The 22,800-nt window shown below is 44.7% G+C and overlaps 1 protein-coding gene across 2 annotated transcripts in view; it reads left to right on the plus strand.

Annotated features, from left to right (window-relative positions):
* LOC138453370 (trans-1,2-dihydrobenzene-1,2-diol dehydrogenase-like) overlaps positions 1-22,056 on the plus strand; it is a 138,958-nt gene extending 116,902 nt beyond the window's left edge. The window contains exon 7 of one of the 2 annotated variants that reach the window (XM_069606151.1): positions 21,487-22,056. In XM_069606151.1, coding sequence (XP_069462252.1) covers positions 21,487-21,596 — 110 coding nt within the window. In that variant the 3' untranslated portion in view covers positions 21,597-22,056. The remainder of the gene's footprint in view (positions 1-21,486) is intronic. The other variant, XM_069606142.1, reaches the window with a different exon arrangement.
* The last annotated feature ends 744 nt before the right edge of the window (positions 22,057-22,800 follow it).

Consider the following 22,800-nt stretch of genomic DNA (forward strand, 5'->3'; position numbering starts at 1 on the left):
CGCATGCTTAGATCTTCTGTGGGCATGTTGATGGGGGTTGGGTCCTGGGGGTCACTTGCTTATCAAGGAATGCAAAGGTGTGGGGGTCGAATCAGTGGTGGGCGGCTGGCTCTGGCCTGTCTGATTGGGGGTTATACATCTATTGGCAGTTTAGTGGAGATGAATGGACGCAGCACAGAGCCTGGTGTTGTCTCACGCTCTGGCAGGGCGCATTCCTATGGAAGATACTAAATATTTGCAACACTAGAGGGACGAGGAGGAAGTGGACTTCCGTGGGAACAGGGCTAATGCGGAATCAGAGTGCTGCACAGGAATTAGGCCTTGTGAACCAGGCTTGTGGAGAATTCAAGCTTACAGATCCTGTGTGGGCCTAATACAAAATTGAGTCGAGGGCTGTGAGTTGTCTAATGCCCGCATCTATTTCCTAGCCCTCCCAAGCCTCTACATGGCGCCCAATGGCGCAGATTGCTCCCCCCTTGTACGTTAAATGAACTTGTATGGTGTTCGCCTTATTTGGAAGCATCTAGGAGGGTGGGATAAGCTCATTTCCATTCCAATATTCCCCCTCTCATTACTTCTACAGTAACAAATTCACCCCCCCCCCTATATTTCTGCTCATTTGCACGTCTTTCAGCTTTGTCCCATGCTAATGTTCCCTTTATGGGCATCCAGGCTCTGCACACATGCCTTAAACCTTCCCCATGCTGCGCATACTGTTCAGGTGTGCAGGTCATATATATACATCTCCCATTGCCCACCAAGTCTACCCACACCTTTGAATATTTCTCAGGATCCAGAAGAGGTACGATGGTTGTGTGGTATAAGTTATCAACCATGTCACCCCTGGGGGGGGGCATGTGGTGTGCAGGGCCATTGCTTTGCTTAGTTTGGATTTCTACTTCTTTTTTTTTCAGGAGGCAGTTTATGATTATTCTCAATGGTAACCATCATCATTGCACTATTAGGCACAGCTTTGGCACAACATCGGAAACCCAATTGGTACATGCAAAATATGACCAGGAAAACCATGATGTTACGGACCAGCATTTTCACCAGTGTTCCAAGCCACGATGGGACCCAGCTGAAAGCCATGGTTAACCAATCTTCTTCCTGGACCCCAGCTTCCTTAATTCCACCTTGATTACGTTGAACCCTTGTTCCGTGTCATTTGCCAGTTGGATCAGTTCCCACTGAACTATCTGGAGCCATTTTGCATTTGGACGTGTCTAGATGCTGGGTATTAAGGATGCAAAAATGTCTCTGCTGAATTATAGAGTTTGTTCTCTTCTGGTATTTGTGCGAGCAGGTCAGATGAGTCTTGATATAAGTAATTTGATGACCGTTTATTTCTCCTCAACTGATCATGGCGTTCCTTTTCAGGGAGGATGCGGAAGTCTGGTTGTGGTATGGTGGGCATTACTTCTGTGGTCAGGAGCACAGCTTGTTCTTCATCAGACAAGGGTTCACCCTTTGTTCTTCTGATACTACTACTAGGACCGAGTGCAGCGGTGCAAGCGAACAGTAGCCCCTCCAAGATGGCGGTAGATGCAAGTGTGCCTGCTGGTGGCAGACCCAGTAGTAATCCATGAGCTCCATGGTGCCTTTACGGAGATCTGGAATTAGTAGGGTTCTGTTACATCGTTTGTTTGACCCCACTGAGACGGTCCCCTCGCTGTAAAAACAGAGTTCATAGCTTTCCTCTTGGTGCACTTTCACTGGCTTCTTGATTGCTGTGATTCACATCAGCATTGCAACTTGTTCTGTCCATATTTGTATGCACGCTTGTTCTACGAGGGCTAGTGTTTGTTCCAGATATCTGACAAGTCCTTCGGCCTTACATACGAGAGTCATCTCTTGCCACTTATTTTCCATATACTTTGCCCCTTGTATGGCCAAGTATGCTTCCTTGAAATAGTTTGGATTGGTGGAACTCGCTTTGCACTTTCATGTTATCTGGCTTCACAAGTTGTAGACGTACTTTGCGTGCCTGAAAAGTGCCTTTGATCCTACATAGTGCAAGATGAATCAGACATTGTCTCTCTCTTATGGGGACTTCTTGTGGTACTGAGACTTTGGGTGCCCCAGATGCGTGCAGTATTAAGGAACAGACGTAGCAACTCCCATCAGTTGTTCGTCTTCCCATTGCACTCATGTCGGAGTACCAAATGTTCTAGTGTTCGGGATGATGAAAGTCTTCCACTGCATCTATTCCTGAACCATGATATGCATCATACTTATGTTGGCGCGTTTGCCTTTTCTTTCTGTTGCTACGCAATGTGGGATATCTTCCCATTGACATTGCATCTCTAGTGGTATTGGTTTGCATAGAGATCGTTTTACATCCAGCATTAATAACTCAAACATTATACTTTTGCATATTGCGGATTGGGAGCCGCTACAATTTACAATGGTGTCTTTATACATTGTTCCATTGGTTGATATGGTGGGATGTTCAAATACCGTTGCTGGTATACTTTCATTCATTCCTTCACATCAGGGAAGGGGGGTAGGGTCATTTCTGGCCTTGGTAGAATACATAAAGATGGACGTGGGGGCACTGGGTGGCATTACAGTTACATTAGAAACAGTTGCAGTATCATTTAAAAACATTTTTGTCAAAAGCATTTTTGTCTCATTGAAATAGGGGTTCGTAATGTTCGAGGGTGTACTTCCATTCCAGATCCATTTAAACCCCTCCCCCTTCTTTTAGATGGCCAGCCCAGATAAAAGATACTCCCCAATAGATACCTAAACTTAACATACATATTTTTAATAATATCACTGTAAAGTGGAGGCCACAGTTGTAGCTTTAGGCCCCAGTGATGCTAATTCTACTCTTACTTCTATATACACCTGAGGAAATAGGAAGCAAACAGGGAGGTTAGGAGATGTGGAAAAGAGGGAAAGAAAGAAAGAGAGAGAGAGAAAGAGAAAGAAAGAGATCTTTTTGTTTTGTTCTGGTAGCTCATGCTCTAGCAGCAATGCATGTACTGTACTGATTTTCACATGCACAAATATGGTCAGAGTACAGCTACTGCTTTGAAGTAGTGTCGCTGTTTTCAGGTTCGGCATCTGGTGTGGTGTTCTGCGTGCCCTTCGAACATCCGAGAGGTGTATCCAGTATCTCAGCCCCTTTACTTTCACTGCAAGAGGGGTGGAAAACACCATTTCATAGGGGCCATGGAACCTGGTGGAGTTCCATTTCCAGACAAAACTCATGACATATATTCATTCTCCGGACAACAATTCTTGGGCCGGAATGGTGTTTGTCTGTGAGGCAGTTGTAGTTTGTCTGTCCTCCGTGTGGGGTGGTGCAATTTGTTTTGAAATGTGTCTGTTCACACGTGTAAGTTGGGTTAGATATTGCTTAAATCCCTCACCTTGAATTGTGAATGCTCTATGAGCATCTGATGTTCGTCTCACTGGCGACGGGGTGTTTGCATGCGTCTGCCAGTTACTATTTAATGGGGAGACAGCTGGTGGTCCTTACTGGGCTGTGTGCACAAATGAAACAGTGTCAGGGGCAGGAAGTACACCCAATTCTTTTTTAGGGTGTTGCATCATTTGGAAAGTCTGCTTTTGAGGAGGCTGTTTATTTTCTCCACTACATCGTTCACTTGTGGGTGGTAAATGGAACACATTCGGTGTTTAATCCCCAATAGAGTAGTCACCTCCTTGAAAAAATGTGTCACATTGTCTGATCATAGAACAGTGCATACTCTCCATCACGGGAAGACCTCTCTGACCAGGAATTTTGCAGCACACTTGGCATCTGGGCGGGCACATGGGCTGGCCTCAACCCACCGGGAAAATGGACACACCACCACAATATATATAGATATCATGCCCCATTACATCATTCTACCATGTCTGCAAAGTCAATGTGCAGTTCACGGAAGGGCCCCACAGGGCGGGGCAATGTTCCCCTCAAAGTTCTCATTGTCATTTGTGTGCTAAACACCTGACACATTCTGCACTGGACCACCATCATTGCCAGGTGTTCCTGTAGATTTGGGATAAACCAATCTTCCTGGACATTAGCTCCCATATGCTGATTCGAGCAATGAGATGGAAAATATAATTGTTCAAATGCCATGTAAAGTAGTTCTACAGGCATCACTACTCTTCCCGTGGCATGCTGTCTCCACAAGACAAAAGTTCCCTGTAATGATTTGGCCGACACCATGACTACCGTAATAATTTTAAGTTTTATTGTGGTGAGCCCGCCGGAAGAACAACACTTTCGCCCCTTCTCTCTCTGTCCTTCAACAGTCTCTCTCGTCACGCGAACCTCGCTCCTTAGAATCAAAACAAAGGAGAAGATGGTTTGCGTGACTGCACACTCCACAAGTAGAATCATTTCTACATATCTTCCCCCTCAGGAGAACCAACCCACTGAATACAAACAAAAAAAATGTGCTATACTTAACAAAAGAAATTACTTAAAGCATTTGCAGTTATCAAACTTGAAAATAACTATTCACAATACATTAGAAGGATACTATTATGCATAAAGAGTGACATTATATGAATCATTTTCATTTCCCTTTTTCTTTTCCACTCTTATGCCACTGTATTTCTATGACATATAGTCCTTCATCCAAACAGGCTTGGACCTTGTTCTTTGGGAACAGCAGAGTCCATTCTCTTCACCTTCATTCACATTCACACTCCCACCTCCATTTTTGGTTAACTGTCCCGGCTTCTCCACTTCCTCACTCTTACCATACGCCTTCGCGATCCGCCCCTTTGACCACACTTCTCCTCCTTCTAAAATCACCACACCCTTTCTGACCGCACATATCTTTTTGGGCCCCATAAATTTACTTTCCATACACTTGTTCACCAACCTAGGATTTTTAATGTAAACCATCTCTCCAACTTTCCATTCATGTTCCTTTACCCTCTCCTGGTCATCGAAACAGTTCTTATTTTTTTCCTGACTCACATTGATAAGTTTCATGATCTGATCTCTATCTACTTGAACAACCTTGGCCATCCTTAACCATCCCGGACACAACTTGGTCCCCGGCTCACTGCCCTTCAGGGATGTGAATGGTGAGACTCCTGTCACTGAATGCGGGGTAGTCACATAATTCCATGTTAACAGGTTTAATACCTCTCTCCATGGCTGTCTCACTCTCATAGCCAATTGCAACCCCTCTTTCGGACATCGGTTGACTCTTTCCACAAGACCATTAGTACTAGGGTGGTACAACGCAGTTTTAATATGTCTTATACCATAGCTGCTAATGAACTTCTTCATTTCATCTGAAACAAATTGAACCCCATTATCCGAAACAAGTTCAGTGGGCACACCTTCCTTCAGAAATATTTTCTCCAGAAATGTGATCAATTCCCTAGCCGTGACCTCCTTGACCGCTTCCCATTCAATCCATTTCGAATGGAAATCAACCAGCACAAACAGAAATCTCAAACCTCCTCCCAAACCCATTATAGAATCCATGATGTCCACTGCTACTTTAGACCATGGTTGATCTGGGACTACATTTGAAATCAAAGGAGTCTCCCGCACAATTTTTGTCTTGTCACTTGATTGACAAGCCATACAGTCCTTCACCCACCTCTCAGCCATCTTGTCAATGCGCGGCCACCAATAACTCTAACGGAGCTTCCTTTTCATTGCCCCTTCCCCTGGGTGTCCCTCATGGGCCAGTTCTATCAGACGTGGTCTGATTGATTCTGGAGGAATCACGCACCGTCCCCTCCTTAATCCTCCTTCGTAGATGTTCAAATCTTCCTTGATCTCCCACCATATATCAAATGTCCTATGCAAACTCTTTCTTTGGGGCCATCCCTTCACTGTCCACTCTTTAATTAACTTAAGTTCCTCATCAAAATCTTCCTCTTGTAACCATTTCTCCTGACCAACAGCGTCTTCCAGTTCAGCTACAACTGATTCATTCACTTCCATACCTTTAAAATCTTCAATTCCACTCATTGGCAATCTGGACAGGCAATCTGCCACCACATTCTTTTTCCCAGTCAGAAAACTGACATCAAAGTTATATTCTTGGAGACCTAAACCCCACCTACTTATTCTGGGCGACCCTAAAGGCTATCTCCCACTCTCAAACAACTGCACTAGCGGTTTATGATCTGACCGAACAATGGAACGTCTACCCCACAAGAAATATTTAAAGTGGAGAATGGCCCAAAACATGGCTAATGTTTCTCTCTCAATAACAGAGTACTTAGTTTCCGCCCCTCTCAAAGCTCTTGATGCAAATGCAATAACCCTTTCTCTGTTCTCCTTGTCATACTGCACTAATGCTGCTCCTAGTCCCAGCATACTTGCATCCACCACCAATACAGTTTTATCCATTGGATCAAACCTTCCAATAGAAGGCGCCTTACTAATGGCTTCCTTAAGATCCTCAAAAGCCTCACCACACTCCGGAGTCCATTCAAACTTTGATCCCTTTTTGAGTATCATTCTTAGGGGAGTGGACACCATGGCAAAGTCCTTTACAAATATATGGTAGTATTCGGCCAGATCCAAGAAGGATTTCACTTGATCTTTGTCTATTGGTGTCGGTGCACTCTTTACCGCCTCCACTAAGCATCTTTTCGGTCTCACCCCAAACTCATCAATCTCATGCCCTAGATACTCCACTCGTCCAACCGCAATCTTACATTTGTCTCTTCTCACTGTCAAACCTGCTTCAGAGAGTCTGCTTAACACCTGTGTCAAAATTACATCATGTTCAGGCATAAAATTTGCATAAATAAGAATGTCATCTTGGAACACTACAATATTGTTTACCCCCTCCATAACAGTGTCCATCACCCTTTGAAATACAGCTGCCGCCGAGGCAAGTCCGAACGGCATTCTTCAGTACTTGAAAGTACCAAAAGACGTTATAAATGCTGTCAGATGTTGACAGTCTTCCTTCAAAGGCATCCGGTGATAGGCTTGAGAAAGGTCAATCACAGAAAATAATTTGGCACCCTTGAGAGTTGACAACTTATCACCAATTATTGGCAAAGGATGCCTATCTATGAAAATGTTCCTATTGATGTCGCTCATGTCCACACAAAGTCTTATTTCCCCATTTGGTTTTGCTGCCACCACCACTGGTGACAACCATTCAGAACTCTCACTTTTTTTCTATGATTCCTCTCTGCAACAAGGTTTCGATCTCCGTTTTTAATTTCTCCCTCAAGTCATGAGGTATTGGCCTCAGTTTATGCACTTTCGGTATGGCCCCTGTTTTCAAACGAATCTCATGTTCAAACCCCTTTAGCATCCCCAATTCTTCTTTGAACACCATCGGAAACTCTTTGTCCCATTTTTCTTTAATCTCCGCAACTAAAACCGGTTCTGCAGCACTTGCTTGAATCCTAATTCCTAGTTTGCGTTGTTCTCCCCATCCCAAAAGGGATGAGCCTTCTTGTGATACATACACCTCAGAGTCACAACTCCTGCCTTTGTATTTGATAGCTGCTTGAAATTTCCAAGAATCTTTATCCTTACATTGCCATACGCATATGGCTCTATTGAGTGCTCCTTCAACTCAGCGACTTTACCTTGTAAGCAGCCTTCAAACGTTCTTCTTGACATTAGAGTCCAGGGCAAACAACTATCTACCTTTAGTGTTACAACTCTTCCGTTCATCAAAAACACATCGGTAGGTGCACTCTCTTTGTTTGATACGTCTGATACTTCTAGTATATGTTGGCCTGAGGTCCCTGGGCGACAACTGAACTCTCTTCTTGTTCTGGAATTCTCGCTCCTGCCTCAATACTCTGTACTTGGCCTGATTCCCTACAGACCCCCTCAAATTTCCTTTCTTCTTGCACTTCAAACAAGAAATGTTCCTTGCAGGACAAAATACACTCGTGGAAATATGACAGTTACTACCACATTTGCAACATTTAATCTCCTTGTTCATATTCATTGTCTTAAATCCTCTCACTGCTGCTACTTCTCCTTCTTGCCTATCACCCTTCATAGAGGACATGTATTTGTGAGTCTGCTACAGGCCTCTTGCTGTCTCCACTGCCACTTCTAGAGAGACATCTTTAGTCAGCAGCCTTTCCTGTACCTTCATTTTATTAGTACAACGTACTAATTGATCACGTATGAGTGAATCTGTCAATGGGCCAACCTCGTCGCCATTGTAATGATTTGGACGACACCGTGAGTAACGTAATAATTTTAAGTTTTATTGTGGTGAGCCCGCCGGAAAAACAACACTTTCGCCCCTTCTCTCTCTGTCCTTCAACCGTCTCTCTCTCATCACGCGAACCTCGCTCCTTAGAATCAAAACAAAGGAGAAGATGGTTTGCGTGACTGCACACTCCACAAGTAGAATCATTTCTACAGTCCCCCTTTGTTCTTTGGAGCTTTTTAATGTTTTTAGTAGAGGTACCAGCAAAGATGGCATTGCAGTAGTCTATCCTCGAGAGGATTAGGGCTCTAACTAATGTGATGTGGTTCTCCACCGTGTGGTAGGGTCTGCATGCCATGATGAGTTTCGCTGTGTACGAGCAAACCAAGGAGATCGTATTCACTTGCCGGGTGAGGGGAAGTGAGGAGTAAAGGTACATATCTAGTGTCTTGACTTCTTTGGACACTTTGATGTTGTTTCCATCCATGTCAAATGTTTGGTAAGTTGGTGGGAGGTTCTTATGTTTTGCTGGGCTACCTATGATCAAGATCTCTGTTTTATTGTCGTTGAGACAGAGTTTTCCATGTCTTTCAATGTGGTGGGCTTGGGGGTGGCACGAACTGTGGCTGCTCTGTCTGGAATTATTCTCTTGTCGTTTTTAGATAGGAGTTGCCCTAAGTAGATTCTTGTAAACAATACTGGAGCTTTCTTTTGACGACCTTGTACCGCTTCCATGCTAAAAACTGTAAAAGTGCAATGGAATACCTTCGACAGCTCTGTTCACTGTCACTGCAGACCAGTAGGTCATCCACGTATTGAATGATCGTGCTAGGCACCTGGATGTTTCCTAGATCTTCATGCAATAATCGGTTGAAGATACTTGGGCTTTCACAGTACCCCTGTGGCAAACACCAGTTGTTTTGTAGCGCTTTCCTCCCAGGGTGAATGCTGTAAGGTACTGTGAGTCTGGGTGGAGGGGCACTGAGAAAAAAGTATTCTTCAAGTCTACCACCATGAAATGGGTGGCTTCTTTAATAATGCTGCACAAAATGGATGCCGGGTTGGGAACAAGTGGAAACTCCTTCTGTACTATTTTATTAAGGGGTCTTAAATCCTGAAACATCCTCCACTGCCCCCTGTTGCCTTTTTAATCGGATTAATCACTATATTGCATGGTGAGGAGGAGGGCACTATAATACCTTGCTGTAATAGGGCCTGCAATGCCTCTCTGAATAAGGGGTATTGCTTAACTCATGGGAGTATGGCTCCTTTTTTGAGAGTTATCTTCACAGGCATTACTTCTTTTAACATACCTACATCATGAAGGTTTGTTGCCCACAAGTGTGTAGGGACATACTGCAAATCACTTTCAATGAATGGGGGTGCACCACTAACAACAGCCAAAAGGGGGCATTGTACTGTATTGAATCATTATATCACAGGGTATAAACATTTTGAGTATTATCTCCCCATCATTATTGTCGTCTTCAAAAATGTCCTCATCTGTCACTTCTCATAGGGGTACGTTAGGGTCAATACACAACACAGTATGCCATTGGCATCCTTAGGGGTCAGTTCTTAGTACTACAATCTTTTTAGCGGACCCAAGCAAGACTTCCAGATCTAATGACAAGATTGTGCCAGCAACCACTTCAGGAAGCGCACAGGTCTGAAAATAAAATCTGCAGGTACTCTCCATTCTTTTCTGGTAATCTGGGGGACTGCTTGGGCAAGCACTCTGACACGCAAGTACTCTCTGTGGGCTGTCATAGTCGGGGTATGTATCTGTTCCTGGGAATGAAAAAGGGTCCCTCTCCTACCACCGTTGCTCCTGGTATGGGGCTGCTGCTTGGTTGGGTGCAGTCATGAATAGAGGTCTGCTATCCAGTCCTGTTGGTTGGGGGGTGGTTAATGTGGCTGCATAGCCTGTTGCTGGTGTGGTGGGCGGTGAGGGCCGGGGATCTTGGGCAGCAATTGTGTGTATGCCTGATGTATTTTGTACGGGATTAAGGACATTTCCTAGACAGGCCTTTGCGGGCTACCATGGTTGGGGCATCCATAGGGTTGCTGATTGTAATTATAATTCCCTCCCTGTCTGCTACAGCATTTTCTTGAGAAGTGACCCACCTCCCACACAACCAGCATTGCCCCATCCCCCACCCTTTGATCCTTGCCCTCGAATCCTCTTCCCATCATCCCTCGGGACCCACCTCAGCCTTGCTGTGGCCCTCCTTGCCACTGGGGCTCCGAAAATGCTGGTTTCTTCTCCAGTGTCCTTACCCATTGTCTGTGTCCAAATAAGGGAAAGAGTGGGCACTACTTCGTTAGTTAATTGGGTAGTCTATACTCGGTGAGGTATTTAGTCCTGTCGCCAGATCCCTCCCCGTTGCTTAGGGAGGTAAAAAATGTTAATATGATATTTGACTGGTTAATTGTCACCAGTCTACTGGAAGGACTCGTGTGGATATCCCACTAAATTTCTTCTTATTTACTTTGTATAGAAGTTGTCTTTTTGTATTTGATTTCTTCAATAATTCTTGAGAAAATCTTGATAATTCCGGTGAATTTATGGTAAAAATATTTTTATTCAATCATTTGTATTTTTGTGAGGCCTTTAGCAAACATTATACTGTTCAATGCATTTCGGTCAATAATAGACCTTCATCAGGAACTCAAAATGGTGATCCAATGAAAATAGGCCACGCCTCAGACCCCCCGGGGCTTCTTAAACATTCTCAGGACAATAATGAATAAACGGCAGCAATCAGGCAATGCACGGACTCTGTGCGCTATACTTTCCTTTCCGAGGACACGGAAAGGAAAGTATAGCGCACACTTTCCTTTCCGAGGACACGGAAAGGAAAGTATAGCGCACAGAGTCCGTGCATTGCCTGATTGCTGCCGTTTATTCATTATTGTCCTGAGAATGTTTAAGAAGCCCCGGGGGGTCTGAGGCGTGGCCTATTTTCATTGGATCACCATTTTGAGTTCCTGATGAAGGTCTATTATTGACCGAAATGCATTGAACAGTATAATGTTTGCTAAAGGCCTCACAAAAATACAAATGATTGAATAAAAATATTTTTACCATAAATTCACCCGAATTATCAAGATTTTCTCAAGAATTATTGAAGAAATTAAATACAAAAAGACAACTTCTATACAAAGTAAATAAGAAGAAATTTAGTGGGATATCCACACGAGTCACTTACCCATTGTCTGCCCATACCACTGCCATCCTTGCTTGTGTGGTGACAGAGACACACCCTTCCTCTCCTATCTGCTCTGAGGGTGGCACTACTGATACTGCTGCTACTTTCACTAGTTTATTTTGAACTAGTTTAGTTTCCTCTGCCCGTCTCCTCTGGAAAAGTTTCTTTCTCGCACTCTTTGATCCTCCTACAATGGGGCACTATGATGCTTTGAATTTAAGACCACCCCTTTGCTTCCACACCAGCCATCTTGTCAAGCACCTTTTGCACTTCCTTGGCCAGCCCTCTTTTTACAATAAAATAAAACAAGGATGTGGATTGGTCCCAAGCGCTGCCTGTTTCTGCTCGCCACATCTCTTGGACACTAATATACTGTGCAGCATCTTCCTCATCCCCCATCGTGCACTGCATGATGGATTGTAAATCTGGGGTGTCTGGGAAAGTCCACCGCAGTGCATCCCATACTTGTGCGCTGATCTTATTGAATGATGTCCCATCATGGGCATCCTTGCTTAACGTTACTCTTGGGTCCCACTTTAATCCACACTGTCTCTGCCTGATCTCCCACTGCCTCTACCAGCTCTGTACCCAGAAAAATGAACTCACTTACAGAGTAAATATCACTGATTATAAAAGACCTTATAGAACGCATGATAGGCCCCTTTGTAAATTACATAATGTGCGAGATCAAAGAAATTAAGAAAATACTAAATACAATAAGTATGCAGAACCTATCTCAAAAAAATGGTGGGGACTTAGAGGTTCTTATACCTAAACCCCTCTATGAAGCAAAAGTTGGGGAAATGGTAAAGCCCAGGGATCTCTTACCTAATACACTACCAAGACATAACATTTATACAGGGGAGTTGATTCCCCCTGCCTGCATCCCTAAGGGGCCCAATCCTCCTGACAGGAAGTAGCATAATAGAAATTACCCTCCTTTGACTGGGTCAAAATGTATCCAATTAGGAGGTCCACAAACAAACAGAGGTCCACAAACACACTGGTCCAAATACGTTAGAGAGAAACTCCCCGTACGTAAAGGCAGTCCTTCTGTAGTTCTGGTCAATGTTCCCCAACTAACCTCAAGATCATATGAGGACTAGGAGGTCTTGATTGATAAATGTACCCAATGGTTTCTGCACAGTAGGAGTTGACATTATTAAATGCTGCTGAGCTCATATTTCAGAATCTGGAACTGATTATATTCAGGTATATCTATGCTCAAGGGACCTAGTGGAGGGGATTCTGGGAATTGACTTTAGGACCTCCCCACCTGACAACGTAAAGATAGTACTGAAGTCAGCTGAATCATTCCACAACAGTTTAGGGGTGGGTGGAAGATCGGCTGGGCAGGTTAAATGAAGAAGAGGGGGCAAGGAGATCAGTAATGAACTTAGGGAGAGAAGGTATAACGTTAAAGGCAGTTGCTCCCCAGGGGGACTTGAGTGCTGTCGATTGACTGACTAGAGACTCAAATAGCACAGACAAAGTGCCTGATTTCACATTTCTTTGCTACAGAATGGCCCTCTTTTGTATGTGGGTATCGGGGGATTTTGTTGCAAGGGACGTGGGCATCTGCACCAGTCCCACTTCAAGAATGTAAAACATTTTGTGTTCCGGCTGTAAAAGGGCCGAAGGGAAGGCCAAGTGTTGGACTCCTGGCATGGGAAGGTGTCAATCTGGAATGGAAAATCATTAGCCACCCAACCGACTGCAAGGACCTTCAGCTCTTAATTGTGAAAACTACAGAGGGAAAATATTTGTACCTGTTTAATGCCTACAATAGGCCAATGGGCCCAAAGAAAAAGGAAATGGTGGAGACATTACAGGAGATAAACTTCGGAGGTCGGAAAAGGAGAGTATTATCCTTGCTGTGTAATACTTTGCAAATAGGGCCACCGCAGGGACCATGGGCATATCAGGACACAGTCTCGGATATTCCAGTGTTAGTGGCTCCCCCTCCTAGGAAGGTTCATCCATTAGCAAGAGACATGGCCTGTGTTTTCTATAATTTAAATCTCAGGGCATGGAATGGGCCGCTCCAAAGTGACCAACTGGTGACTACAATCTTTAGGGGAAACATGGGAGAATCTCACATCAATTATATCGTAATCTCAGGAAATGATTGGGCTTGGGTCAGAGAGTTTAAGATCTGGCCACATACGTAAAGTGACCATTATCCACTAGAAATCAAAATGCAAGAGGCTGGCTAAGTCTAGAAAGTTCTCAGGAGCCAAAAATGGCCACCCAATCAGCATCACAGGCCACGCCTGAAAATCAATAAAATTTGCCTGTTTGATGGACCAGGAACTTAAACCTGCTGTTTATGGTGCCATTTTAGATAATCTGATAACTATAGGTAGAGAGGAAACCCCACATCTAGAGATTCGGAATGAGTTTGAGAAAGTCAAGGGAGATTTGACTCCCCACAAAACATTGCCAGCAGCGGTAGTAAAGAGAAAAGTAACTGTCACAGAAAGGATGGTTTGACCATACAGGCAGGGAAGCAAAGAAAATAATTATGATTTGTGTAAATACAGCCCCAGTGGTAGAAAGAGTTAAACTACACTCCTTAAGAGCAGAGTGTATAAGCCAAATTAAAAGAAAGAAAAAGGCATTTGCCAAGGACCAATGGAGTGCTCTCACAATGCATTGGACAGTGGCGACAAGACACTGTTTTGGAAACTGGTCACCGATAGGAACCTGAAGAGTGATTCTACGCTTCATTGGAGCATTAATGCAGATGATTGACAATGCCATTTGTCAAATGTGTACAAGACGCCAGAAGAAAGTTCATAATTGACCTTGGAGAGTGATGAGCATCTAGCCCCAACTCTGGGATACATGGATACATTTATATCTGTACAACAAGTGGAGGTACCCCTGAGACCAAAAAAAACAGGGAAGGCCTCTGCACCTGTGCCACGCGCTCCACTAGATGGTGCTTGTGGAATAGATGGAGAATGCACCTCCAATGACAAGCACATCATGTTCTTGGCTACCGTGCCTCCACGGTCTAGTCTATTTCCAACATGGCCGATGCCGGCTGCATTTATTCATTCTGTTACCGGCGGTCGGCGCGTTGCAACCCCGTAGCACTTTCTACTTTGGATAACATGCTGTGTATTTCCTCTGCGCTCGTCCAGCGAGCTCGCTTGCTTTCTCTCTTCTGTCTCTTGATTCTCCCGCTTACCTCTCCGCTTGCCGCCAGCCCGCGGGTGTGCTCCGTTCTCTCCTTTCTCCCTCCTAGGGTGCTGCCGTTTTCATCTCTCTCACCGACACCTCTCTCTAGGACGATTCTGGTCTTCCCAGTTTGCTGGTGCTCTCGTTTTCTTCCCTCTCCCTGGGTTCAGGCTTCTCCCTTTACTCAAGCGGACTCGCGGGTACCTTATACATGCCTCCTCTTTTCCTCCTCTTTTTCTCTACTGGATTCCCTTCACCAGCCAGATCCTCCCCCTACATTGAACCTGTTCGTTTGGCTCTCTATTGGGCTGCTCTGCCTTCAGACTCCTGACCGCTTAGCCATCCTCTGCCTTGATTTAAGGGTGCCGTTCTCTTCCTCTCTGGGACACTCCCATCAGACTTTTTGGACTCTCTCAACTTTCTAAGGAACAACAAGACTCCCCAGACCACGATACCAACCAGGGTTTTTTCCGCCTCATAAGGCTTTTTCCCCTCCGTGGCTACTTTGAGGAAGGGACCACTACCCCGCCAAGCACTAAGGCAGGCATAGTGGATTCTCTCCGAGGTAGGCCTTATCTCTACAAGAAGAAGAAGGACACCAGGAGAAGAGGGAGAAGGAAGGAGCTCTGCGCTAGCTCCAGTGAAACAGGTGAGCAGGAGGAAATATTGTCAGATATGTGTGACAAACCCTCTCAGAGTGACAACCTGACCTAATTCCATCAGACTTGTACAAAGATGAGATAGGGGTATGGGCCCCAAACCTGTACAACATTTTGAATGCAATCCTTGCACTGTGCTTGACAAAGATTGTTTATAATCCCGGTATACAAAAAGGGCAGTAGGGAAAGCCCTGCCAAGTACCGACCAATTTCATTATTGGATGGAGCTGGAAAAATCCTTGCCAAGATAGTTTTGACCCAATTACAGGATTGGGTAGATTTGAATAATGTGTTTACTGAAATTGAGGCGGGCGGACGATTAACCAGTGCTTCATGCTGTATCTGTTGATAGAGAAGCATCTAGCACTGCAACATCTGAAACTATATGCTGTGTTTTTAGAGCTTCAAACAGCCTTTAACTCCATCTCCAGAGTAGCCCTGTGGAAGATTTTGTTAAGAACAAAAGTAACCCCTTCCTTGGTCTTGATAACCCGGGCACTTTATACAAACTTCTTGGCAACAGTAAGCTATGGCCTAGGGGGTGAGGAGATGCACCAGATTAAGGTAAACAAATGTGTCAGACAGGGGTTTGTTCTGACTCCTCTTCTTTTTAATATATACATACAGGAAATCATGGGCGCCCCGATGAGAGAACTCCAGGACTGCCCCAAAATGGCAGATGAGAAATACCCTGCACTTTCTTACGCGGACGATGCAGTTATTCTTTCCAGCACACTCCATGGCCCTGAAACAAACATCAAATGTTTTTTCAACAAAATGTAAAGAGTTGTCTTTGAAGTTAAATATCAAGAAATCTAAAACAATGGTCTTTAAACGAAGGTTTGTAAAAAACATTTCCCCTGATTGTTGAGGTAAATGGTTTCCCATTGCAGCACATTTGGCTTTTTGATTATCTGGTGTTAGGAAGGCATGGTACCAAACACTAAAACAGACACAAGAGATCACAGTTCAAGGGTGTTTATTAAACTTCAAGTGGGTGTGAAAAACACAAATCTAATCCTAACTGAAAAGATCGGAGCAAGCTATTACCATCAAATAATAATAACGCTGTCCTAGTCGAGTTTGTCAAAATAAAAGGGCCTATACTAATAAACTTATTGCCAATCCTTACTTCTATATACAACAAACAGTGTGGTAAATGATGTAGACAACAAAAAGTGTGTCATGAAACAATATGTCAGGATGACTGGATAGTTGGTTCCCCTTTCCTATGTTTTCACCACGGTACAAGGCGGCATACTTGGGCTTGGAACACACTTCAGTTCGGCTGAGCACAAGGGCACAGTTCCAGTTCATATATCAGCTCTCCGCAAACAAAAGTCTCTTGCTCAATCAAGGAATGCTTCTCCCTTGCAAGACAAAAGTTCAACAAAAAGTGTTCAAAGTTCCTTTCCTCAGGAGTTTACTTTTCAATCTACAAAAATCTTTAACTTCCACTTTGAGTCCCCCTCGATCGGGCTCACACTCCATTTTCACTTTACAATTTACCATAGGCCTCCCTCCCTCCTACTCGGGCATGTGTATGGTTCCGTTCTCAATTCACACCACTTTCACCTTTCAATTTGAGCCCCCTCTGTTGGGCTCAGACACCTGTTATTTCACGGTTCACTACAAATCAAAGACTTTCGATTGTTCAAAGGATTTGCCTTAAACCCTCGCAGGACCACTTCCATTCTCTTCCTCATAAATCATATTCACATTTCATAAGTTCTGTTAGTGGAATACATTCAGGCAGACACCTTTCGATAGGGCACTCACGCGGTGCTGGACCACTCTGCTACTTAGTATCGTCCGTTCACTTCTCAGAGTTCAGAAAACAATTATCGGCTTTCCCTTTTCATTTGCATCTTTCATGAAATGACTTTTCCATTCGACTTCATAGAGCACTTTGTTTCCACCCGTAACCTTTGTTCATACGCAGTCCAGTTTCACACAGTTTACGTCAACTCAACTGCTGTATGCAAGGTTCGGCTCCCGGGTTTAATCATGGAGCCAAGGGCGATACCACGGTGGCTGTACTTCTCCCCAAACCCGACTAGTCAGGCAGGAGGGCCCCTGGTATCTCAGGCACGCATTACAGGATTCTCTGGCCTCACTGCTCCGCCTCAAACATGCTGCTTACGAGTTTTCAACAGCCCAGTAGTTACTTGTCAAACGGCCCAAGGACATCTCCCTCTTTGGTTTCGTTCTACGACTTTCCGTCTGGCTTCCTCTATTAAGCAGCGGTCTGGAATAGGCTGCTTCTTCATGTGCTCTGTCTGGTTCCTTGCCTTGTTCGACATGTGCTCCCATGCACTGACTTTTATCCAGGTGGGGAAGGTAAAAGGGATTCAGGTGTGAGTTGTTCCAGGCAATTGCATGACTCTGCCTGACCATGGCACCGGGACATGCTTGAGTCTGTTTTTTCCCAGTGTATAAAGGGAATTTATATCTGTTCGTGCAGGGAAGGGGGCGGGGGGAGTTACAATACTCAACTTAAAAGCGAAAGAGGGAGTAAAGGTTTTAGAGGAGGGGATACCGCGTCTCACCATTCAGCGTCCCACTCTCACTCCCTGAAGACCCCTCAACCAGGTGATCATCCCGCACTGGTCCAACCCCAGGGTCTGGATCCAAAGGCGATGGCTGTGCCCTGGCCACCTGAGCAAAGAATCCCCAGGGTTTGGGCAGTGAAACATCTACTGGGTTTTCACACTGGGTTTCCAATTCCATGATACGGGGGCTAGAACCCAGAGGTGGAAAAGTCAGGAATAACCTTGGGGAAGTATAGTGGGGCTATCAGAGCTTTCCATTCACACCATGAGAGTGGATCAGTGTCTCCATCCTCAACCTTTATAAAAAAAACAGGCTCTTCATGCAGCCTTTTATGGCTCGGAAATATGGGGGTACATTGTTTCAGGGAAATTGGATCTTTTTGAACGTAAGTTCTTGAAGAAACTACTCTTACTCCCTGATAGTGCCCCAGTGGCGCTGTTATATCTACAACTTGATGCTAGCTGGCCTGCATCTAGAGTGTGCAGTGCATGAGGTGTAGTCCTTTGTTTGTCTCTGGATTTCTCCCAGTCCCCGTCCTCCCCCCTTGCAATTGGCTAGAATGGTCTTCCTTGCTCCTGGTAGCTATTTAAGAATTAAACATCCACTCCAGACACTCACCTCTCCTATCACTATGCTCACTCTCTACAAAAACATACAATAGAGCGCAGCTACACCCCTCGATCAATTTCGGCCTAGCTGCTCACATACTAACAATACCCCATGAATACCTCAACATCCTGCTAGAATGCAGCTATACCCACGAATAAATCAGCCTAGCTGTACACATATACGTCCTACACAGGCCTAATGTTGCCAGAATGCAGTCTCGTAGACCAACCACCAGACTGCACACATTCAACTGATCTCTCAATACCACCACTCCTAATGTTAGGATGCAGCTAGCATCAGGCAATCGCATCAGCTGCTCACATAATGAGTGCATCCAAGCACCCTATGCTACCCTACTCTCTCGACTGACCTGGACTACGGTCACTGAGGGTGTTCAACCCACAAGCGCTTTGAGGTTATACCAATGATATATAGAGCGCTATATAAATGGCAAATAACATAACATTATTCCAGTGTCATCCCAGCAGGCCCTCAAACCAGTCTTGTACTGGTTAAAACTATGGTGGAATGAGGGACTGGCGAGTTACCGGGATGCGCCGCTATATTTGATGGCCATAGACGGAGGCAAAAGATTGGGCTGGGTTCTCCATGCCAAGAACATTTTGTACACCCTTGAAGCAGGTGAACTTTGGGGAAATCCTGTCGCCTGCTCACAACGGTCTGTTGGGGAACTGAAAAAATCTGCTAAAGACAAATCAAGTGCCCAACTGGTAATCGAAGCCCAGTCTCTTAAGACTGGGAGACAGTGGCCCTCATTCCGACTCTGGAGGTAACCACGCCGCTATTTGCGTCATGGCTGCTACCAAAATCATTCCGACTCCGGCCTGGTGAATGGAGTAATTACTGTTCCATTCCGAGGTCGGAGGGACCGGTAATTCCCCATTCACCAGGGCCATTCCCCATTCCAATTTGAGCCCCAATAGGGCTCAATGGGAAGGGGGAAGGCGGCAATAACGGTACCGTAAATTATGGTACCGTTACTGACCCCAGTGTCCCTTTGCGGGTCCAGTCCTTAAAGCCAGCTAAAAGCAGGCGTTAAGGAAGGACCCGCAAAGGGAACTCGTAGTAGGGCGCAAAGGGATTACCGGCACCGGTGTCATTACCGGTGCCCGGTATCCCTTTGCACCCTACTTGTAATGACCCCCAGTATATTGAACTGAGCCTGGAATAGGGATTTCGGTGGTACTTAGATCTCATTACTCCAGCATACGAAAGATCTCTGTACCTTTGGATGAGGCTGGGAATATTCCTCGTATCATCATTCACGAAATCATGGAAGAGTTGGAAATGTGCCCCATTTGTGGGGCAGTTTTTGAAACCCTGACACACTTTTTATTGATCTGTCCTAGCACTATGGCCCTGAGAAAATTGTTCTTGAGACCAGTCCTGAGGTCATGGGAGTTTGCTCGGTAGTGGAATCGGTGCCGTTTCTTAGACAACCATTGTCAACCAGTGTTGTCTTTGCAACAGCGTGATACCTGCTCAGGGCCTGGCTCCAAAGAAGGAGGGCTTTGAAGTGGACCCCGAAGTTGAGTAATCTCTTCTCCTCCATTTAAGTATAGTGATACTTTTTACAAAGAACCTGTCAATATTCGTTGGAAGTTCCTTAGCATGTGGTTTGAGGCTGCGAACAAAGCTCCCCTATGTTTAGCTGTTTTAATAATACACAACTTTTTGTATTATTGTTTCCTTTTCTAAGGAACCACTCCGTTTTATTGTATACCCTACCCCAAGTATTTGCAATTCTGCATTTGAACTTTTGATTCTGCATTTGTTTGATTGAAGAGGAGAGTACTTTGCACAGAAGCACCATATAGAAGGTATAATAACATGAATTAATACTGTTCAGTACTTTGCAACGAGCTGTTTTTATAGATGAACTGGGATATGAGGAGGAGGGAGCTGGGAGTAGAGAATAGGGCTATCAAAGGACAATACAAAAACATTGTACATTAGATACAAAATATACATCTATACACAATTAAACATTACACAGGTCACAGTGGTGGGCATTACATGGGCATTAAGGGGGTGTTGTTATCCCCAGAGATCGCTCATGATACAAGGTGCTACTTGAGGGTGATCTTGAAGACGGAAACAGTGTGACCTTGGTTCCTGGGGTTATGTTGCTTATAGCAAGGAGCAGAAAGGAGTGAAGCAGAAAAACCAAGTGGTGATGCTAGGTGGACGTGGCACTGTTAGTTCAAGAGGCCTGGGAGTGGTGAAGGATGGGAGGGGCAGAGTAGCAGGAGATTGCCATCCAGTTTGGGGAGGAGGAGAGCAGCTAACCCACAAATAGATTTGTAGACAAAGAGTTCGAAAATGCAATTCTTCATAGATAATCATCCCACATAAAGGACATTTGGGGAGGTGCGTGAGAAACATGAGTGATTGTACAAGGAGTGGAGAGCAAAAGTGTAGTACTTTGTTTAGAAGAACAAAGCTATAGCAGGGAGGTTCCACAAAATGTCTGGAGCTTGCTAAGGACTAAAGTTGAGTGTTTTGGTGGAGTGAAAGTGGGGGTGAAAATGGATTTTGTGGATCTGCCGTCGGCTGTGCCTTGCGGATATGGCCATGAAAGTGCTAAACTCTCGAAGTTTACAGTCACTTTCAATGAGCAAACCCAGATTGTGAATCGTGGTCAACAGGTTGAGGAGATCCGGTGACAATGGTTTAGGTCAGGGGAGAGACGTCCTTTCAGGAAATAGATCATTTTAGTTTTTGAGGAGTTGAGCTACAATGTAGTGCCATCCAGTGATAACGGGTAGAGAGACAGTTGGTGAAGCAAGAGTATAGTTCCGGGGTGAAGGAGGGAACTGTGCTTCTAGTTACTTATGCAGTTAGCCTTATGCACACTAATGTATTCGTGTTTTTGAAGTACTAGATGTTGAACACTATGGTTAACATTGGCTGGTTTGGAATTCGAATTGCATCAGAGACCTAATCAGATCAATCCCAACATGGGCATAAAGCAGTGGGTACTCGCTGCCTGGTACCATGGCCACACGTGACGTTTTGTAAAGCCACCACCATTGCTTATGATAGAGTAAGGAATATTGTGTATACCTGCCCAGTTGCAGTCTGACCTTTCTGACTATTTTGCATTTATAGGCCTGAAAGAAAGCCCTGTGATGAGCCTGGCAGACAGTGAACTATTGGCCAACATCATGACTGAGGTGCGCAGACAGGTCGGAGCCATTCTGCCTCAAGACAAAGAGTGAAGACGCCAGGATGGCTTCCAGCTCCATGGAGTAGGGCTGCTACCTGTGGACACCAATAATAAAAAGCAAAGCCGCTAAGATTTCCTGATTTCCATTACAATTCAGTAATTGGCAACCAACCGAGAATCGTTACCGCACGGCAGTTTGCAAAGATGGAAACTTCCCACTACTCTAACCAAAAATACGCGAGAAGGAAAAAGCTGTGAGGTGCGAGCTGTGGAATCACCACTCTCCAACTCTCTATGGGGGGGTGGAAGCGTGGTGGTTTCAGAAGACACATTAAAGAGTATCCAGTGAAAACTCCTTGGGAAAAATGTATTCCTTAAGGTTGACCCCAAAAATATATTGAAAAAAGGTTTATCGAATAAAAAAAAAATTAAAAAGTAAGGGACGCATTAGGTACAAGAAGTGAGGCCTAGTACCCTCGCCCCTAAACCATAAAAAACTGAGGATTTTATTGAAAAATACATTTTGACAAAGAGCCCTTAAAATAGCGTTCTGAGCAATGAACTGGTGCCCTTCAGAGCGTCCACACACTTCAAATTAACGTTTCCATTTTGTACAATTAATAATGCTACACTTTCCATACAAGCTCGGATACACCTTCCTAGGTCTAGCCCTGTTTGCCCAGTCAAGATATGCAGAGCAACCTTCACATACCCAGGCTCCTGTTCTGTGGGCCCATCATCATCCATCCAATATAATAAAACATACAATATAATAAAAGGCCAGCTGTATGTTTTCCCGATGCAGTCATGTGCAGTAGAGACTACCCGCTTCTCCCGATGTCACGGCTAGAGGGAGCTGTTGCCTTAGGAAAATATTAGGCCAGCTGAACGTTATTAACACTCTGAAAATTCTGCTCCTCATACACTTTGGCCCAAGTTCACAGCTTTCACACTAGTATTCCATTAAATGTCAATATCATCTTTATATGCCCAGGGTCGGACTTACATTCCAGTGAACAGCCATCATATGCCATCAACAAAGTCATATGCCCAGTTTCAGCCTTTCCATGAATAACCCACAGACCACGTTTAAACCAAGCATGCCCATGCTCTGTCCACATTAGACTAGTAGTAATGGCACAGGTATTTATTCAAATACCCATACAAAACCGCTATATGTATAGCAGCTTCATATGTGCAGGTCTAGCCTCAAGCATGCAGCCTTACATACGTTTTATTAAGCAGTATTTGTGAAG

Source organism: Ambystoma mexicanum, chromosome 1p, assembly GCF_040938575.1.
Source record: "Ambystoma mexicanum isolate Mex_15411 chromosome 1p, UKY_AmexF1_1, whole genome shotgun sequence".
Classification (NCBI taxonomy): domain Eukaryota; kingdom Metazoa; phylum Chordata; class Amphibia; order Caudata; family Ambystomatidae; genus Ambystoma; species Ambystoma mexicanum.